The sequence below is a fragment of the Hemibagrus wyckioides genome, linkage group LG15 (assembly GCF_019097595.1).
Source record: "Hemibagrus wyckioides isolate EC202008001 linkage group LG15, SWU_Hwy_1.0, whole genome shotgun sequence".
NCBI classification, from domain to species: domain Eukaryota; kingdom Metazoa; phylum Chordata; class Actinopteri; order Siluriformes; family Bagridae; genus Hemibagrus; species Hemibagrus wyckioides.
This window is the reverse complement of record NC_080724.1, coordinates 15,110,111-15,131,795: the sequence shown is the minus strand read 5'-3', so window position 1 is coordinate 15,131,795 and position 21,685 is coordinate 15,110,111. Positions and strand designations below refer to the sequence as shown.

At 38.0% G+C, this 21,685-nt stretch overlaps 2 protein-coding genes across 5 annotated transcripts in view; one reads left to right on the top strand and one right to left on the bottom strand.

Annotated features, from left to right (window-relative positions):
- Nucleotides 1-6,231: 6,231 nt before the first annotated feature.
- LOC131365832 (RING finger protein 223) lies at nucleotides 6,232-12,720 on the top strand. The gene is made up of 3 exons (XM_058409716.1): nucleotides 6,232-6,568; nucleotides 7,913-8,010; nucleotides 10,161-12,720. The coding sequence occupies exon 3, from the start codon at nucleotides 10,178-10,180 to the stop codon at nucleotides 10,835-10,837; it is 660 nt and encodes a 219-aa protein (XP_058265699.1). The 5' UTR covers nucleotides 6,232-6,568; nucleotides 7,913-8,010; nucleotides 10,161-10,177; the 3' UTR covers nucleotides 10,838-12,720.
- A 2,566-nt stretch (nucleotides 12,721-15,286) lies between these two features.
- ptpn11b (protein tyrosine phosphatase non-receptor type 11b) overlaps nucleotides 15,287-21,685 on the bottom strand; it is a 36,145-nt gene continuing 29,746 nt past the window's right edge. For 3 of the 4 annotated variants that reach the window (XM_058409712.1, XM_058409715.1, XM_058409714.1), the window contains 4 exons: nucleotides 21,534-21,685; nucleotides 21,217-21,317; nucleotides 20,747-20,861; nucleotides 15,287-19,066 (listed from right to left, as the gene is read on the bottom strand). In XM_058409712.1, coding sequence (XP_058265695.1) covers nucleotides 20,777-20,861; nucleotides 21,217-21,317; nucleotides 21,534-21,685 — 338 coding nt within the window. In that variant the 3' untranslated portion in view covers nucleotides 15,287-19,066; nucleotides 20,747-20,776. The remainder of the gene's footprint in view (nucleotides 19,067-20,746; nucleotides 20,862-21,216; nucleotides 21,318-21,533) is intronic. The other variant, XM_058409713.1, reaches the window with a different exon arrangement.

Below are 21,685 nucleotides of genomic sequence, written 5' to 3'. Positions count from 1 at the left end.
TTTGTTTACATATAAACAAGATGTAACTCCTCTGAAGACAACATGTTTTGTTACAGGTAATAAACCAGTGCTTGGCCTTAATTACTATGGCCTAATGACTTCCTTGGCACAGAAATAGAATGCACAGCAATCAAAGAGAGCAATGTCTTAGGACAAAGTCCATTCGTTTACCGTTTATTTCTTCTCGGATCTGTTATAAAAAAATCAGACTCATCCTTTATTGTTATACTAGGACTCTTTAGCCTTAACTCTGTAAACAAGACCTACAATATATATCTTTTAGTATATAGTGGGTATTGTTTAGATTCTGTTATGCTGACATACTTCACCAAGCTTACAAAAATGACTACTGTTGAGAAGCACTGAATCCACTGACAACTTTTTGGCGCTATGTGTCCTGTACTGTTTTGTGTTTTTGTGTTGCACTATTTGCACCAGGTTGCACAGGTTGCATTTTATGTAGCTAGGATAACTTTCTGTCCTTAGCTCTGTGTTGTTTTGTTTTGTCGCTATACACTACCAGTCAAAAGTTTGGACACATCTTCTAATTCCATGGTCTTTCCTGATGTTTATTTCTTTCTACATTGTAAAACAATGCTGAAGGCGGCCAAAATACACAATAATGTCCTTTGAACAGTTGATATTGAGATCTGTCTGCTACTGATGCTCTGTAAAGCCTTCATAACGGCTCTAATCTGAGGTGCTGTTAATTGGTGATTTCTGAGGCTGGTAACTCTAAATGAACTTCTCCTCTGCAGCAGAGGTCAGTTTTGGTCTTGCTTTCCTGGGATGGTCTTCATGTGAGCCAGTTTCATCATGGTGCTTGATGGGTTTTGCAAATGCACTTGACAATACTGTTCTTGCAAGAACTATTCCAGAACACCTGACCTTCGTGTCTTAAAATAACAACTGACTGTTTTTTGTTGTCATTACATATGGATTACTTAAGTCCATGTGTGTTATTTCATAGTTTTGAAATCTCCAGTATTGTTCTTGAATGTAGAAAATAAATCCCTAAATAAAAAGAAAGAAGAAGAATCCCTAAAGAAAATAAATCCCTTCTTTAATTGAATTAAAAGGTGTGTCCAAACTTTTGACTGGTAGTATATGTTGTTAGGTCGTTTTATGTAGCACCAGGGTCATGGAGAAACGTCGTCTCATTTCACTGCGTCAGCTATATATGGTTGAAATGACAATAAAAGCTTCTTGACTTGACTTGAAGCACATAACAATTTACTTACAGTGAAAGTTACCACATACAATTTGATCTCAGCTAATTTTTCACTTTCACATACATTTTTTTTTTCTTAAATGTTCTTAAAGGTAAAATCCCACCTCAGTGTATTCTCCTAAAAAAATAGGGTATCAAATAACGATTAAGCTATGTTAAGAATAACTATTCAAGCATAAATAAATAACACTTATTCAGCAATAACATCAATACTTTCTAATACCTGGAGTAGAGGCGCCTGGAAACAACCTATCTCAGGGCAAGATTTTTCTTGGTCAAACTCCTGTGTCCTTCTGGCCACATTTGTTAGCAATAGTCTGCAGCCAAGTTTCAGAACGATTCTCCTGTGTTCCCAAGAAATTCCAAAGAAATGTTTTCCAAAGTCATCTTCTGTTGCTGAACAAACTGTGTAAACCACAGAATTCAACCTTATAATACATTAATCAATATCTTCCTGCCTACAACATCGCAATGTTTTAAATCATGTGACAGCAAGTGTTAAATAGCCTTAAGTACAACCTCCATATTGAGGGGTTCGTTGTTACACCTCAAAGAGTGAAAAGTTAATTCTCTCTTAAATAATATTGAAATTTCGTGATTTTCTGTTGTGTTAAGAATACAAAAGCTGTAGGAAACATTTTGGAGACTGTTGGAGATAGTTAAGAATGTACAGTGTAAAAAAAAAAGTGTATGAATTAATATAAGCTAGATAACTAGTTAGCTGATAAACCTAGCCAGCTGAAATCCCTAGAGCATTTGGATTAGTCAGCTAGCCAGCTATAGCATTATCTTTCTTCTTTATATCGTTGGTGTTCACTACAGTATAGCTCACTTGGAGAGTGTATTTTGGAATCTTTCTAGCACTGCTAGCTCCACTTTAACACTAACACAATGCTCAAGCGGTGCTGTAAGGTCTAATGTCTCAGATTCTGACAATGTTCTTGTCTGTTACGACATGTAACTAACCTGCATGTTACTATAACACTTTCCATTCTGTACGAGGAGGAATGGCCGAGTTTTCAGTTCACTGCTAGTTGTGTACAAATAGCAGTGTTTGTGACAAATAAAAATCTTGAATCGTCAAGATCGTCAGGATTTTTAGAGTTTTCCAGATCTGCAAGAGTGTTTATTTTAAATCATCCAGTTTGGATGCCCGCATTCCTGTCTTTATTTTGTGATGGTCTTCTGCTCTTTTGGCGTCTTAGTGCTGTGTTGTGTTCTCATAGATGTTTTCTGCACATCACTATCAGAGCTTTTCTGTTAGCTTAATAGCGTTTGAACCATTATTTCTGCCCACTCTCATTCACAGCACTTTCATTAACAGCACTGCTGGTGGCTGGATACTCATCACATCATATCCTGTACAACTCCAGAGACTTGTAACACATCAAAATTCTTATGAGGGTGGAGTTGCTCATATCTTGGTCAGAAAATGTCATGGTCAGAGCATTAATAACATACTGTAGATAAATTACAACTTAAAAAGGAGAGGAGAGGATTTTAATGAAAGAAGCAGTAAAAAGCCTTCCACACATTTCAGTTGAAAAGTGAGCTGTATAAAGAGCTGTATTACAAATCTAACCAAACCTGTTATCTGGGCCATTCAGGGATCCTCTTAACACTGTTTTAAGTTAATGTGGTGGCTGTATTGTGTCTCACTTACCGTTTTTAATCCATCCAGCTGTCATAACATCTACTGTACAATAAGATTTTTCTAATGTACCTAGCAAAACTCCAAACACTGTTCTGTTTTTTTTTCTGCTAAAGAACAGATTTACACATAATTCTGAATAGACAATTTATAAAATACTCTAACTTGCTATTAAAAAGCACTTTTGATTTTTTACTTTTAATTCCTATGGAATATTCACCAATATCCTGTTCACTACTGTTTATCCAACTGACTCCTTAATATCATCATTTGAGAATTTCTCTGGTTCAGAAGAGCTTTCTAGTGATAACCTATAATAATAATAATAATAATAATAATAATAATAATTCAATATTTGACAGGCAGAAGTAAACATTTCAAGACATCAATGAATGCTAATGATGCTCATATTCATGTGGGTAATACTCAGGCACTGTTTTTCATCCAACCGCCCTTACTTTGCTATTCATTGGCAAGAGCATTACATGCATCAACGTCAACTAAACATGAATAACTAAACCTTTTTAAAGATTTGAGAAGTCTTTGGAAGCACATACGATATATAACTCATTTTCATTTGCATTAGTTTAAGCCTGTTTCAACAATAAACAGTAAAACGTGCTAGCAGAATATTAGCTTAGCCAGTTTGATGGGAAAAAACTACTACAATCTGCTGTCATTTTTTGTCACGGCATAATCACCTATGACTTAAAAACAAGTACGTAATATTAAGTAGTCCTGATCAAAGGATACTACAGAAATAACCCGATATTAAAAACTAGCATAAACAAACTAGAAAGTGCTAGTTAAACATTAGCTTGTTAGCTTAGTGACAAATTAACCTCAAATTACTAGCATCTCCTGTGTCAGCCTAAAAATCTAAGACACTGAAAATTCAATGATCTTAAAAAGACCCAAAGGGACTATATGTGCTAGATAAATGCTAGCTGGTAGTGAGCCTGTTGAGAAAACTCATAACCCAGTGTAATTACTTCTCTCAGCCTAAACATTATGATTATTAAACAAGCGTGTAACATTAGAAAGTCTTGAACACAGAAACCATAATCACCACAAAGAGACTAGCATAAAAGAGATTTGTAGTGCTAGATAAATTCTAGCTTGCAGCTAGCTTGTTAAGAAAACTCATAACCCAATGTAATTTCTTCTCACAGCTTGTAAACATCGGTGGTTATTAAACAATGTGTGGCATTAAAAAGCCCTAAACACAGAAATCTCACTAAAAAGAAACTAGCATGAACTGAATGTACTGAGTAAACGCTAGCTACTTTCTTATCTTAGCTTAGACGGTCTTTTGCTACAAAATCTTAAACTGAGGAAAGTTATGTTTGAACAATAAATAAATAAATGGCCTTGGGATATTTAAAAAAAAAAAAATTATTTCTGACTAATTTATTAGCAGACTATGTAGTGTTGGTCATACATATGACAAGAATATCTACAAAGATTTCATAATGTTTTCAGGCAAAATGCCATTTTGCAGTTTTAGGTTTCTTTTTTCCTTTTACTCGAATAAAGATTTTGTTCTTTGATTATTATCTAGGATTTCAAGTCTCATTTCTCAGAACTTTTGCCACTCCTGTCCCATCTTGCCATCTGTGGTTTTGTTTTTCATTCATTTACAAATGTATTCCTTTTTCTTAATTTCATATTTTATATGATTTCTGTTTATTTCTTTGTTCAGTAACATCTTTAAATGTGTTATAATAAAAGAAATGACTTGGCTAGACTTGACTTTATTTCCTTTATTCAATCACTCCAAAGGAGGACTTAAGTCCTTGGCTTTGCCGTACATAAACACAGTGAAGAATTCAAAGTCTTCAGTGAAAGCGTTCTTTGAAAATATATGTTACATTTTCCCAGTGTTCCTTCTTCCTAAGAGATTAAGCATTCTTTCTAGAGATTTGGATTCATCCCAGAGACTGACTGGACCAAATCTACAGTAATGAAAGCATTTAATATAGTGATGTTAACACAGACCTGTTACCAAATAAGCATATCAGTTTGTCAGTTTGTTGTCATTATTTATCCTCAATTTGGTCTCCTCACTTTGCTGCTCCATTGCAAGCGTTCTTGTGTGAGCCCATGCATGACTTTCAGAGTATCGGTAAAGGCATACTTCACATTCCTGTAAAATGAGCCCTGAGATCCAGAGAGTGGTAAAGTACCTGAACCTGAAGGATTTTCTTCGATACTAAAAGACTGGATTATATTGGATTAACCGATTATCATCGGGTTTGTCCCTCAATTATTGCCAGTTTGCTGATATTTTTTGATCCAGTGTTTTCCATTTTAACACACGAGTGAATAGACTGAGTATTTTATTATGGTTTGTGATCGGACGGAAGAGGAGAGGTGGTAGTCGTATTTATCTTATCACCTTGCTCTGTTTTGCACGTGTGCTGTCTAGCTTCCTCATTTGCCTAACTGCCATTGCTGAGGGCTTAACCTCCTCCTTATTCATCATCGGTGTAGAAAGGCTACATGACTCACATTTCCTCCAAGTTAGAAATAAGAACAATCCTACCATTAACTTCCACCCTGCTCGACGTCACCATTCTTTAAACATCCTGACTAAAATGATAGAGCTGTATTTGTACCTGGAGTTATTCAGTAACCCAAAATGAGCAGCTATCAGTCGTTGGCTGTCTTAATTCTTCCCGCTCGCCATGCCATAATACATGAGTAAGCAAAACCGTGCCCTTCCTTATACGTTAAGGAACCATCCTTGAGGTATAATGATCTAAATAAGATGAAAATAATACTGTTTTAGAAAACAGTTTAATCTACCACACTAGTGAGCAAACTAGTGCATTTGCTTAATGGTTCTTAAAATTAGTAAGGATAACATCGTTATGATCCAAGGAATTTTTATATTCCTCATAGAAGCATAAGGGTGGAAAAAAAAAGCTTTCACGCCTATTTCAAGCCTAATGGAAAGAAAACCTCTATCATTAAGTATTATTTCATTTCCTGACTCTCAGAAACTTTGGTACTGGGAAAAATTCAGTGACTGTAATGCATCAAAGGAAAAGGCTCTTTTCTTCCATGAGCTACAACACGGCTATTTGACTGGCGAAACCTGCCAGGTGAACATATGGGGTTTTATTTTGGATAGACAAACTTGAATTGTGTTCCCAGTGTTTGCTTTTGCAAGTGCTCCAACTCCCAGCCTGTAGTTTGCATACAGACTGTTGCACCTGTGTAATCAAAGACAGGCAAAAGAACACCTCATTTCAATATGAGCCTCATTTTATTCATGGCCTCCACTTTCAGAAGCACAGATGACAGAAATGGAGATATCATACCTGATAAGCAGAGAGAGAGAGAGAGAGAGAGAGAGAGAGAGAGGGGGGAAGAACAGAAAAGAGACTAAAACATAGGTAGGGATAGATATAAACAGAAGGTCTGGAAATGTAACACTCTGAAATTCCCTCGTCCTTCGTGTTGGCCCTCCCCCCTCACTGAGCCTGCCTCAAGGCAGAGTTATTGTTCCTGCCTATCAGTGTCATTTCGACAGGGCGTGAGGAAAGTAAGGGCAGGTGAGAGTGGAGATGAGGCAGTCACCATGCAGTGAGAGGGCAGTGCACTTCTGTTCTACCTGTACCACTCCAGACACGCTCTAGTAGCAGCTCAGGAAAGCAGAGACAAGACAGGAAGACAACCAGGTAAGTGTGTCTGAGATTAGAAATAGTGTGTGAGTGTATGCATCTTTAGTTTTCAAAGAAAAACCGATGTGTTTGAAAGGAAAGAACGATACGACAAGCTGATATACACGAGAACCATGAGAACGAGGCCGAAAATGAGTAACCATAGACCAAAATCTTTCATAAAACAGGTCTAAATTATCATCGGGACACACGTTTTGTAACAACCTGAAGTGAGTGGATTTGTACCTCATAAAAAAATAAGAAGCAGCTTTCACAATTTTAAACTTTGTATCCTGTAGCAAAGAACACTAGATTCCGAATGTCACACAGGTCAGGTTATCCAAGGCTGGAGTAGTAGAACGATGTCAGAGTAAAAATTGGGTTAATATATACCAGGGAAGGTCTCTACGCTCTCCTCGGTTGCAGTGAGTGGATTGTAGTGTAGGTGATCATAGAGACTCAGCCTCCCCCTGTCACTGTGCTGAGCCTCACAAGCTGCCCGGGCATCAGGAATGCCAAAGAGAGAGTAATAAGAGGAGAACAAGCAGGAGCATTGTGCACTGCTGGGAGAGAGAGAAGAGCAGACAGACAGACATAAGGACACACTCTCAAACACACACACACACCGTGCAGGCTTGTGTGAACAGAACATCTGGTCAGAAAACTCCTATCCCGCTCTTATCCCGGATCTACAAATGGACATACGTGCACACACACACACACACACACACACAACAGCGCCACATACGTATACACACATGCTCAGCCGTTTTCAGTGTAAACAGTACAGATGCCTTGTTAAGCAGAATAAGTGTATACATTACAGACTTTATAAACAGTGCAATCAACCTGATCATCTGTCAGTGATCTTTTTCCTCTGTTTTGGTCCAAAGCCAGAATGGTCCTAAAATCCCAGTGGAAACATAATATAGAGTTGTTTTAGACTTAATAATAATAATAATAATAATAATAATGAGATCCAGTGAAGAGGTAGCTTTCAGAGTATCCGATTGTGATGAAAAGTTTTGTGAAGGCCACTCAAAATCCTGACAGCACAATGTAAACAGAAAAAAAACAAAGCGCTCTGTGTGTGGAGTGTGTCGTAAACCAGGGACTCCCACATAACTCACACAACACACCCGCTACATGCACAATGAAACCGGCCGGATCACAAGTCCTGAAACGCAGTGTTGCGTGAGACTGCAGCCAAGAATTAAAGTGATTTCGAAACATTGGTGGAAATATTAACCCGTGCCAAATGAAAATAATAAGTTAGACACCTGTTTATACCAGACTACTAGACACATGAAATGCACACTGTGTAACAACAGTTCTCTTTAATCACTTTCTGCTTTTACACAGGCTTGTACGGCGTACTGGGCTGTAGCTGCTCGGCTGGTCAAGCATACACCGTCGTGTGATCTCAGTGTTCTGCACGTACACAGGACCATAATTCCAAGGTACGATGTTATGAAGCTCAGGCATGCTAATTTACAGCTGTTTCTGCTATCGTTGCCATGCACTGTTTCTTAATTAACCATAATCACACTTACACTTCAGCATGGAATGCAAATATTTAGTCAAGTCCAAAGGTCAGAGTCCAACACCAGGTTTTTTTTAGCCTTCATCAAAATATAATACAAAATTCGGTTTCAGTACCTTCATTTTTTACAGGAATATAATTTATTTTGCATTTTTTGTTCTCAATACACTGAAGTTTACTGTTTAGAGTGTTTGCTTTAAAAAATTATATTTACTAGTATTTATTTTCATACTGAAAATGGTGGTTGATACAAAGTAGACTTCCTGTTAAAACTAGAATTTGTTTCCTGGTTACACAATCACACACTTTGTCCTTATGGTACACAGACATAGAATGGAAATTATTTTATAATCTCACTATCCCGTGTCACCCAGATAAGGATGGGTTCCCTTTTGAGTTTGGTTTCTTTCAAGGTTTCTTCTCATATCAGCTCAAGGAGTTTTTTTCTTCTCACTGGTGCTTCTGGCTCGCGCATTAGGGAACTTTATACATTTTAAAATGATATGTAGATGTCGGTAAATCTGCTTTGTGAAAATGTTAAAAGCGCTTTAAAAAACTGTATGGATTAAAAAATGTAAATGAACATCTACATATGAATGAATGAATGAATGAATGATTGATTGATTAATTAATTAATTAAACAAATAAATTAATAGTTTGGTCCAGCCACCAGACTCTATTATAGTACAAAAGATAGAAAAGATATTAAGCCATAAAAAAGTTAGACATTTAGGCATTTTAGTCTTATATCTATTCATTCAGCCCAAAAACAAAAAAATATGGAAAATAAATCTAACACATTCTTTTTAAATGTCAAATTAACCTAAGAGACGTGAATCATATTTAAGGAAAAGTGCTTAAGGAGTCAATAGCTAGGTTATAGGTGAGACTTGAGCAGCCAAGAATAGGGAGAGGTCAGGTCAAGAACACCTTTACAGTTCAGTAAAATATGATAATGAGTGGAGGTCAATCTGGTGCATTGTTCTGCAAAATAAATAGTAAAAGAGGTCGTGTGTCAGTCAGATTCAAGGCTCTTACAGTATTATAGTCTAAAACATGCTGAAGTTTTTCAGGGTTAAAAGTGGAGGTAATTTGACAGATATTAGAAATAGTAGATATTATTGTGCAGACATTACTGCAGATACTGGAACTGGAGGTCAATGTCAATGACTTTTGTATTATTGACACAAGTTCTGGCCTTCACAATGGAGTCTAGATAAAAATATATGCACTTTTTTCTTTTGCTTCTCAATCCCAGTAAGCAGAACGTCTGTAGAGTCTCTATTCAGGTGCTGTGGAGGTGATCCGATATCTATTGGATAGTATAATTGGAGTATTGTATTCCATATTCACCAAAATTATATACAATGAATAAATCACATGCAATAAAGTTATAAGAATAGAGTTATAGAGTTTAGAAAAAATAAATCATAAATCACCCTATTATTACTGTATCTTAATGAAAATGTCATCAAAAGGCTTTAAGACTATAATTTTATTTATCTTCCAAAAGACCCCAGTGATGTTCTGTACACTGTGATTTTAAACTCAATAGGCAACCACTAGATTTAGATTATAGTAATTAACCGCAAGTGCTTATTAAGTCAGTGAGCTGGTTCTGAGCATTTGTCTTGATTGACAGTAAAAGGATCATGAAAATGCCATTATGAAATAAATAGCAGTGGTTAAATGTAAGAAAAGAAAAAAAAAAAAAAAAAAAAATATATATATATATATATATATATATATATATATATATATATAAATGCACCACTTAGAGAAGCTCTATTATTTAATAAAAAAAAATCTTTATTTTTAATTCGAAAGAACAGCAACTACACTGGATTAAAAACAATAAACTTGATATTTAAATGACTTTTTTATGCATTTGTTTATTTTTACATTCTTTACTGATTCATTTTATCTATAATTTATTGCAGCATGTATTCATGTAGTTATTTATATCTTTTATACAATAATTCTCTAATTGAATATTCATGTATTAATTTAATCAGAGACAATCTGAGACTTTTTCTAATGTGCTATATCTTGTTTTGAATCAATTAGACGTGAAGACAGTGTGAATGATAGGATGTACCTGTAAGATGGAGCTGGGAGCGAATGTGTGGCACACTCAGACGACAGTGGATGCTGAATTGGAGAAAGGTCCTGAGCTGCAATGCTCCATTTGCTTCACCACCTACGACAATGTCTTCAAAACGCCCAAACAGCTGGACTGTACACATACATTCTGTTTGGAGTGCCTCTCACGCCTCATGGCCATATCCATGGACCCTCAGGAAAGCAAAATATCATGTCCCTTCTGCCGACACCTTACTACCATCCCTAAAAATGGCCCACCGGCTCTGACCACCAGTCATGAGGTCCTATGTCGTCTTCCCAAGCACCAGCAACATGAGGAGCCTGTGTGGCTCGAGGGGGACAAGCTATGCTACAAGAGGCCACTTAAGACGGGCATGCCGGCTTTCTGCATCTGCATAGACATTGGTGCCAGTGGGCAAGGTGCAGGTACTCCACCTCAGACGCGCTCCAGGATGGGCCTGATGGACAGACTCACTAACTGGAAGAAGCTGCTGCTGTTTATTGTTATCATGGTGCTGGTGGTGGTGATTGTGTTGTGGCCGCTGCAGTGTATCGTCACCACAGGATCGATGCGCTGTGTGCCTCGATCCCCACAGCCCAACACCAGCACCACTGTACCACGTACACTGATATACCCATAACTCGCACACACACAAACAATCTCACACTCATGAGACTGTACACTCAACGATGATGGACAAGACACAAAATAAAGGTTATTATCATTAGTAGCTGAAAGTTTTAGCTGTCATGTCTGAACTGGCCATTACTTAATTAATTAATTAATTTTCAGCAACCACTTTATCTTGGTCATGGTTGTGGGTGATCCAGATCACTGAACACGAGGTGAGAATATTTGATAGGATGTAAGTCCATCTCCAACACACACACACACACACACAGAAACCAGAGTTCAGGATGAAACCCTGGAGCTGAGACGTGGTGAAGATTCCCGCCGTGCCGCTGTGCGCCGAGTGTAATGCAAATATCTTCATCATTCTCTTGAGACAAATCAACGGCTAAATCAGATTAGTAGCACAGGGCTGGAGTGGGTTATCATAGCACTAATGAGATGATGAGAGGTAGCACCCCTGCACAAAGCTACTACACTTTAAAGGTCCAACACAAGGGACTTCAGCACTTTCATTATCTGTGATTCGAAAAACAAATGTGAATTAGTTATATATATATATCCAAAGCCAAAGCCTTTTAGTAAAAACTGGATATGAAAACAAACAGAAACCAGAAATTGTTGATCTTAGAACAGTATTTCAAGTGGTTCTTTCCAGTGAGTCAGACAATGCCAAAATCCATTAAAAGGTTATATTAACTTTTTAATAACTGCACTATGAATATCTTTGTGGATTTTTTTTTTTTTATACACACGCACATACTAACATTTCTAGAATAATTTTATATGTGTTGTATGTAGTGTATTTCATCACACTGTATTTTGGACTATATCTTTTTTTTGTTTGTTTGTTTACAAAAGAGTAAATGCTGACTGGACACCAGTGCTCGAAGGACAAATGTCCATGATCGATCCTAATGTTTCTGTTTTAATACTGTAAACACACTCTATGCTGTAAACACACTCTATGCTGTAAACACACTCTATGCTGTAAACACACTCTCTGCAAACTTTTCTGTTTTTTTGTCTCCAGTGTGTGTCCTGAGCTAAAACTCAGCCAGCCAAGCATCTATAGGCTGACTAAACAAACCTGACACCACACACACACACACACACACACACACACACATACACACACCGAGCCACTAAGCCCAAAGCTGAAGTGTTTGTAAACTCCTTCCATCTGGGTATTTTAACACCCCTAAAAAAACAATTAAAGTTCATTATGAAGAATTTGTGGGTTCGGAAATGAGGTTAAAAGTAAAAGAAGTGTGAAAGAGTTTCCAGTTCCTGTATGTAGGTTCAGATAATGCATCAACATGCTCATGGGGAATCTGAGGAAGCTTCAGTATGAGCAGCAGTCAACCATGGCCATGTGTATGAGAAAGTAAGACTTAATGGCATATTTTCCTATGAGTCATGAGGTGTTACGATGATCAGACGCTATAGAGAGCACACACATTTGAGTGTTCATAATACTGAAATCAGCCAGATCTTGTCTTGAACACGTTGCCATTTTTAGTAAAATTCCCCAGTCTCACGTGAAGGATGTAACACAATGCCACCTGTTTACTCCTCATAATGTTGACATATAAACAAGAAGTGGGCGTGGTTTATACTGGAATTTTTTCATTTGTTTATTTAAATATGAACCCTATCACTGGAAACTCTGGGTTGCTAACAACAACAATTCCTAACAAGCTCTCTATCTTTACATAATGTGACTGTGTAAGTAAACCAAGTTTTGGCAGCAACATATTTCCCAAAATTAAGAAAATTATAGCCATGTAATTACATGCAGTCAGATTTACTTTAGGTTTGTTACACTGGTGAAAGTTCAGACACACGATCAGAGTCTTTTAAGCATTATTTCATTATAACACCCATATCTACATTTACGGCATTCAGCAGAAGCCCTTATCCAGAGCGACTTACTATTTATCTCATTTTAACTGAGCAATTGAGGCCTTGCTCAGGAGGCCAGGAGTGGCAGCTTGGTAGACCTGGGATTTGAACTCACAACCTTCTGATCTACGCTACCACATCCCCCATATTAGCTTCTTAATAAAGATATTTCTTTTGTGCAAATATGGTAGAAATATGCTTTTATTTTCTAGCTAAGTAAGGCAATGTTCAGGTCAGGGGTTGCTGGAGCAACCACAACTGAAGAGAAAAAAATGATGAGTGCACTTTCTTGTCATATCATTCACATTCTTGGGCTTTGTCCTGTGACCAGGGTTGCCAGGTTCTGTGTGTTTGTGTAACCCAAATACTGCATTTACTCCACTGTTGACTTATTCCACAAACATAGAATGAGAAAAGAAAAATACAACCTCTTGTACCCTTTACTATGCCTGAACAGTTTAGGATAGATTCAAGTCTCGTGTGTGAATTTTGTGAGTAGTAGTAGTTTGGCTGAGTCAATCTGAAACCTGGCAACCCTCGCTGCAAGATTCTCTTCACATAAAAGTAAAAGCTTCGTCCTTTGGGATCCCAGGCGTCATGCACACTCAGGTCTGTGCAAGATTTCTTGAAAGCTTTCATAAAAAATAAATAAATAAATAAATAAAACAAACAAACAAACAAAAAAAAAACCAAATAGGGCACCCACAATTTTATATCTGCGTTTGTTTAGGGCACTTTATTTGTTCAAAATGAAAAATGTATTCCTTACCTCACACTCCTACCCCCTGTTCTGCCTCAGTATTTGTAGTCACGTCTCATCCCGAACTGAAACACACACACACACACACACACACACAAAACACCTTGCCTGACACATAGTCAAGACTAATGCCATATCCGCACTAAAGGATAATCAGATTCATTTTCAGGCTGATTTGTCCATCATGATAATCACAAAATGCCCCAAATTCAGGTTCAACTATTATCCTTCTAGATTATCCTGTAGTGTGTGGTATTAATAATCTAATCTCAACCCCTCTGATCTACTTACAGTACCATTGTAGACAATCGTACATATAAACCATGTTCAAAATGCACAACTGAACATCTGGTAGTGTGGTGAGAATGTGCCTGCGTCTCAATCCTCTCAACAGTTCTGTAGTCAGGGCACTGAGCAAGGAGTCGGCCATTTTAAGGGCTGCCTTAATCTTTCAACCGCACCGGAACATTTGCTCTCTGAAAAACCCAGAATTCACCACAAAAAGACTGTAATTTCTAAACTAATTTTCTGATTTTCTCAGCTCGAAAAAATATCTTTAATCATTCAACTTCATCTGCAAGTAGCTTGTTATCGTGGCTGTAGCTTTCAGATGATTACTTATGTTAGTGATTTTTAACTTTGACATACTATATTTGAGATTTTGCGATCAAAGAAATTAACACAAGCAAACTGCAGTGGCGCTTGCAACGTTTTAAAATGACCACACTTTTGTGTCAGCATGTGTCATGTGACATGGACATACAGCTATCACAGAAAGTCATTACATACACCAATCAGGCATAACATTATGCCCACTGACAGGTGAAGTGAGTAGCACCGATGATCTCCTCATCATGGCACCTGTTAGTGGGTGGGATATATTAGGCAGCAAGTCAACATTTTGTCCTCAATGTTGATGTGTTAGAAGCAGGAAAAATGGGCAAGCGTAAGGATTTGAGCGAGTTTGACAAGGTCAAACTGCAGTGGTCAGTATCTATCAAAAGTGGTCCAAGAAAGAAACAGTGGTGAACTGGCGACAGGGTCATGGATGGGGAGCGAAGGCTGGACCGTGTGATCCGAGCCAACAGATGAGCTACTGTTGCTCAAATTGCTGAAGAAGTTAATGCTGGTTCTGATAGAAAGGTGTCAGAATACACAGTGCAGGACGGGTCAGGGCTCTTGTGGCAAAAAAAGGGGGACCAACACAATATTAGGCGAGTGGTCATAATGTTATGCCTGATCGGTGTATGTCTTCACTGGTAGTAGTTTAAAAACAGAATCCTGTGCTTATAATGGCACTAATTCTGAAATAAATTCACAAAAAAGGGCCAGACTCATACAGTGAATAATACTGTATCTCAGTGGGATTCTTGATTTGTTGCACATCACACCACCTCACTGTTTCTTTCTGAAAAGTTACAAGCATGTTTGCTCCATTCATTACAGATAATATTTTTTTACTCTGTTTCACTCTCTAACATGACATCCTGTCAGCCATCTTTATTTCCTCCGCATTATATTTAAAACAAAATCATACACAACTATCACATTTCTGTGACGGGCTTTTTCCCGTAACGTAATGTGTAAGAATGGGGGTTGGGGGACTGAAAGACTGAAAGCTGATCAAGGAAGAAATAATAGAACTGTGCGAAATCACTTTTTTGGCATCGTATTGAATTTGCTTTGATATGTTTATCACCGTTTTTCCTTTGCGGCAAAATCTCTGCTTGATCCTAACCAAAAAAAAAAAGGTTAAGCTCATTTAAGCTGTCTAAGCTGGAATGATCAAAAAAGCAGGTTTAAATATTATATTTATTTATTCGTTATCAGTTAAGATAGTCATCGCATCAGCTGTGGTTGGCAGAAAAAAGAAGGCGTTTAGGTTTAGCCAGTGCAAGAGAAAGGGAAAGACACAGTATTCACACAGGGACAGACAGCATACCATTAAACCAGGGGTTAAAAAATAAAAAATAAAAACAAACATTGAAAGAAACTAATTTGAAAATGTAGAATAGCAATGTTTTGCATACCTTAGGATTATTAACATTGCACTGTCCAAATAATAATAATAATAATAATAATAATAACAACAACAACAATTTGCAAAGAATCCTAAAACAATTTACAAAAGCAACTAGTCAACATTTCATCATATCACATGTATTACTCATCAATTCACATGTATTACTAAATCATAAATCAATGAGAAATGAAATCCATACTCATCGGTGATGTTGAAACAACAAAATAGCCGAATGTTATCTACATGTCAACATCCATGGAACGTTCTCACATTTGCCGGCAGCTAGAACTCAGCAGTTCATACACAGTTTCAAGTATTGAAGTCTCAGCAAAACAACACCAAAGATTTGACCCCTTAGCCATTTTCACAGTGGCAAAAGTGAGCGCAACAAACATCGAGAAGAGACAAAACGAGCGTCCTAGTACAAAAGAGGATTCATAAATAAAACTCTTTTCTTTCCAACAGTGGTAACAAGCTTGCTAATAAGCGTGAACATCGTTTCTCGCATTAGCTTCAGTGTTCGGTTATTTGTAGCACATTTGTAGCTTCATCTTCCCCACAGGCTAAACCCTCTGCATGCGTAGGTACGACATATTTGGCATCAAGGAGTCATTAAAAAGGATAGCAGTGATAGTGCTGTTTAACACACATCAGACTCATTTAACACACATCAGACTCATTTGTATACGCCTGTGCTTCCGTCATGAACGTTCTCAGACAATGGGAGGGAACTGAACTTCACCGCTTGCTCGTCGCTCGTGTGAGATCCTCAAGGGTATGACCTCTGTACATTTTATTAAGCGGACATATTTACACTTTTTTTCAGATTATCACCTGGTTTCACGTTCCTCTGTGAAATATACATTAGAAATGGAACAAACGGATACACTTGAGGGTCTTACCCTAGTGAGAAGCACCTTTTTATTTATTTTTTGCTTAAAACAGTAGTGAATTTTCAGCAAGGAAATATTGAAAAGCGTAATATAGTACCCTCCAAAATAACTGGCACTCTTCTTGAAAAATGAGCATTCGTTTATAAAAAAAATACTAGCAATAGTTTGTGCTCAAACATACAGGGGCATTGTTTGACTTAAACATATTTTTTAAAGATAAAATCTAGTGTATTGTTTCAACAAAACACTTTATATATTCTCAGAAATCTTTTCGTGTAATGTGTGATAAGGTTGGAGACACTGACTGAGACAGAGAGAGAGAGAGAGAGAGAGAGATCTCAGTCCCTGTAGAAAATCTTAGCGCTCCTTTACATTCTCAGGTTTGTGCATGACTTCCCACTTTAATTTAGACCAATGACCATAGGGATGATTTTGTGTTTCTTTCATCAGTTGTGTCTCAATTTTGAAGTATGTTTGGTTAAATTGATTAAAAGCTCCAACCAAGTCTGGCCTAGTCAAACCTCCTGGCTGATCCTGTGATTCTGAAAGAGGCCATTTACCTTCACAAAAGCCCCAAAAGCATCAGAGATCCACCTCCATAATCCACAGTGGTGGATCAGGTGCTTTTCCATGTATGCAGCCTTGTTTTTTCTCACCAAACATGCTGACGATGTGAGTGAACAGTTTGTTTTGGTCTCACCTGAGCAGGACACGCTGGAGTTCTTATGGCACGTGGTATAGTTTAGGTGCTGCTGTTTTCACATCTCATATGTTGATGTTGAGCCTTTTTCCAGATAGCTTGCTGTTTGGTTTGATTTCGATGTCTTGCAAATCACACAAACCAACTTAACTGAGATACTTGGACCCTCTTTCACTCATTCACCTTCCTCCTTGCTGTCAGGAGGGACAGTGGTTCAAAATTTCTGGCATACTGTGTGAAATTTTATATTTTGGCCTTGATTGTGATTAATGGAATTAATAACTGCTTATGCCATAAGTCTCTTTTGTGTTCTTTGGCTTTTTCCCATGATGATGAATAATGAGGGACTTTTATAAACAGGACATTATAAAAGAAAAAAAAAGTAAGCTATTTTTGGGAACCATTCATTTTATCACTTTTATATGAATGGTGCCTATAATTCTTGAGGGCACTACATCATTTGAACTACAGCCAGGGTGGCTCAAGATTAAAACACCGTCTCAGCTCTTCCGCTCATCACACCACCTTCCTCCTCTTCTCTAAAACCACTTTCATGGATGTAGACGGTGATTAATCCGACCCATCGTAACCTGAGTTATTTTAAGCGTTCAGAATCTGTCGCACATGTCTAATCCTCCTCATGCCAGCATGCGACTTCTATAAGATCACACTCCTTTTGACATCACAAGTCATGCTGGTTTCTTTCAATCATCCTATGTGGATTACAGGCATTTTACAAATTGCTTTTTCACAAGCAAACCTATTCCTAGTCTCGGGCCATCTGGACTGCTTAAATCTGCACAGCAGACTGTTGACATCTGTAAGTTGACCTGCCTGCTGACCTGTCCTCTCTGCCTGAACACCACCACTTTCATAACCCCATCATTACTCGCACACATCTCCAGTCACACCTTGACCTGCCGCTGATGAAATACAGAGTGCAATCCCTGAACAGACTACAATCCCTGAATGCCTGTTTATCGCCGTATTTATAATACACAAACCCTGAATATCGATCAAAAAGGTTTTTAGGGTCTTCCTCTGAGAATGTGGAATAACAATCAAATGACGTTTTTTTAAATCAACCCTGCTCAAGGATTCCGTCAAAAAATATCATTCACAACATGTCGTTAGAAACCAATAATGGATATAGCGTAGGAGAAATAATCAGTGAACCACCAAAATGTACTAAAACCAGATATAAAAAACTTCTGAGGCCATGCCTGCAGAGAAAAAGCTGAAGCACAGAAGCTGATTGGTCTATGAGCCCAATAATAAGTAGCATGTGACCTCATATATAATCAGTACAGCATGAAGCTTTGCAAAGCATCACAGCAGACTCCTTAGCCAAAGCATAAAATGCAGCCTGCTTATTGGCACATAGAAATCTATCTACAGCAACGTACCACTTTAAAAAGTCACCCGTTTTCGCTGTTAGCTAACAATAACATCTCGGCATTCTATGTAGCTTGAGAGCTGGAAGGTGTTGCAATTCTAGCTGTTTTTTGTTTTTTTGGCGTGCAAGCTCAGTAAGATCTTCTGCCACCGACAGTTAAATTGTTTCACTGTGTCCATCTCACAGCGACGCACTAACTACCGGTGAAATGCGACAGAGGTCTTTAGGACAGCACAAGGTCTGGCAGCAGGCATACAGAGTGTGGAGAAAACCTGGAGTTAGTCCTGTGTAACAGTCTTCGTCTGTTTAGAAGTGATCGAGTAGCTGAGCGCTAGGTAGGTAGAACTGTGCCGGCTTATCAGACTGGAGGGAGAAGCACTGAGGAGGCTCTGCTCTGGCTGTTTGTGGCGGATCAGGCACTTAGACAGCAAGTCAGTCAAGTGAGGAAGGAGTGCAGGGGCTGTGCAGCTCTCAGGGTCCTCCAATCACACCTCCAGCACAGGGGCATACACTCAAGCTCCAAAATCACCTCACGGCCAAGCGCCTGCACATAGCACCTCTACTGCGACAGAGGAAAACACACACATTTTAATTATCGTTAATTAATCAGTTAATGAATGAACATTTCAATCATGAAACCGTGCACAGTAGTGTCATTTAATCAAATACAATAATTATAATAATATATAATAGTAATAACAGTAGCACAATGTATCCACGTAACTGAAAACTGAGACACGGAGCTCAGTTGCGCCTTTGTGTTTCAGAGAACACTCAAGGTCAAACCACTCCCTTCTACATCAATGCTTTTATTCAGAGCATCCAGCTAAAGCTAGCCTTCTTCTGGTAAATTGATACTGTATCATACAAAGGCTTGAAGCGTGACACATGGGCCTGTTCCTTACACTTCTATACAAAATATTATATAAAAAATTCCATTCATTTACTGGTGGGTATATTACTAGGAATATAATTTAGGAGTATAGACATGTAACAGTGTGTTTATTAGTTTAATATGAACTTCATTCAATTGTGTATTTATTGGAAATAACTCATATTTACCTATTATTTCTACTCTTTCCTATTGTTTATGCTCAGAGAGAATTTTAATCCTAACATTACTAACATTTAGCCACCAACGTTTCTTACATTTCAAATGCTCGTGTAGTTTATTCATTTATTTATTTATTTATTTATTTTGTGAATTATTGAAATGTACATCTTTAAAACACAACAGAGTGGTTAAGGTGGAGCCTCTTTCAGAGCTAAGTAGGGAATAACACCATGCTGTTAGATGATAATAATGCATGCTGGGGCAGTGATGAGGAGTGTGTGTGATGTGGCACGATGTGCAAGCGATCATTTTCACTGAGAAGTGCAAACTCCTCCCTCCCAAAGTCACCAAAACATTGAGATATCTTTTACATTAGTAAACAACAACACTTTTAAAATCTATTTATCCATAGTCTTAAATTAGTGGAGCCCCTGCTATAGAAATGCTAACATATTAAACCAAGCACCAAGCTGTTCAGGTAATAGCCAGACACACTTTTACAATAAAATAATTCACCAAAACCTTCTGACCAATCAGATTCTGCAGTATAATTTAGAAATAAATTGCAAAAGTTACAGGCAATCACCAGTGGGGTGATTAACATAGCAATAACATTATGTCCCAATGTGTTTTTTCCATCTTATACCACAGCATTTAGCAACAATTAGGTTCAATATTGCGGGATGCAAAACTTCCTGTTCCTGTTATTACATTATAGCAGCTAAAAAGCTCTCTCCTGAAGCAATGCAGCTTGTTATGCTATGAGTAACATGCAAACTCGTCTTTCCTGCAGAAAGTTTATAATAAATGTCTTTATCTGAAAATAAAAGTGCTGTGGTATAAGAACTACCCATAAAACAATCTGTTGTGGAATAACTTGGGATGATTTGGATTTATTCTCCTTGATGCAATAAAGCATAAAGCACTTTTTAGATAGCAATTTAATGAAAAAGCCTATTTTATTTCTGACTAAATATAATTATTGTAACGGACTGGACCAGGCTTAGAATGAATTTCTACACTGTGACCTCACATTCGCTTTGTACACTTTTCCTTCGTGTGAAACCTTTCACACCCCTGACACCACCTGTGTCAGCAGCTGCATGGTGCTAATTGCATTGCAGAATGCTGTGTGTGTGTGTGTGTGTGTGTGCGTGCGTGTGTGTGTAAACGGAAATGTATACTCACATAGAGAGTGTGAGGCAGCAGCCCCATGTCTTATCTCCTGGAGTTTGTGCAGACGGGGCTCTTTGGGTTTTTGATGTGTACGTTCTCATATACACTGGATGTTTCATCATTCATTCTAGTTAAATAAGACAGGATGTGACACACAGTGTGAATTACTGTCATCATCATCTCATCGGTTTACGACTAACTGTCCAACGGATGTTTCACAAAACAAACAGTGGTAGTTTTACGTCACAACATCCATCGAACGGCAAGCAACTGTAAGTTGAGTGAGTGTGGGTGTAAAGCTATAGACACTAAACCTGCAGATTTGCTCAGGTTCCTCAAACAGTTTATGGAACATGACTTGAAGGCACTTGAACTTACTCACTGGGACAACTTACACAAGCAAACCCAGTGCAAATTCAAATGATTTCTCATTCCACCTTGTGAATACATATCAATAATGAACCTGTGTGTGAGGTACTTACACAGATGTCGAGCGAGAGGAGCTCATATTGGGCATGGCCCTAGTATTTGGCATCTGAGAGTATTTGATATTGGAGTACTCTCTTTCCTTTGTCTTATTCCTCTGCAAAAGATCATCAACAACATGACAAACTGCCACCGACAAGAGGAACGACCATACACACTGACAGCACAAAAGATCTTCTCTTTTTTTCAGCTTTGAACTCTCAGGGATGCTATTACACAGGCAGTGGAGTAATGGTGATTAAGTGAGTGGTAGAATGGGGCGACTCCTCGAAACACAATCCTACAAAACACTGCAAATGGATTGAAATGTTACCTGCTCTTCCTCCAGCCTTTTCTGGGCTGTGTCGATATGCTGCTGTACAGCCATGTAAATGAACTTGTATTGGGCTTCAGTCTGGACCATGCCTGACCGCTGCTGACGCACTCGCTGGATGGTCTTTGGGATGTCGATGTCACAGTCCAGTC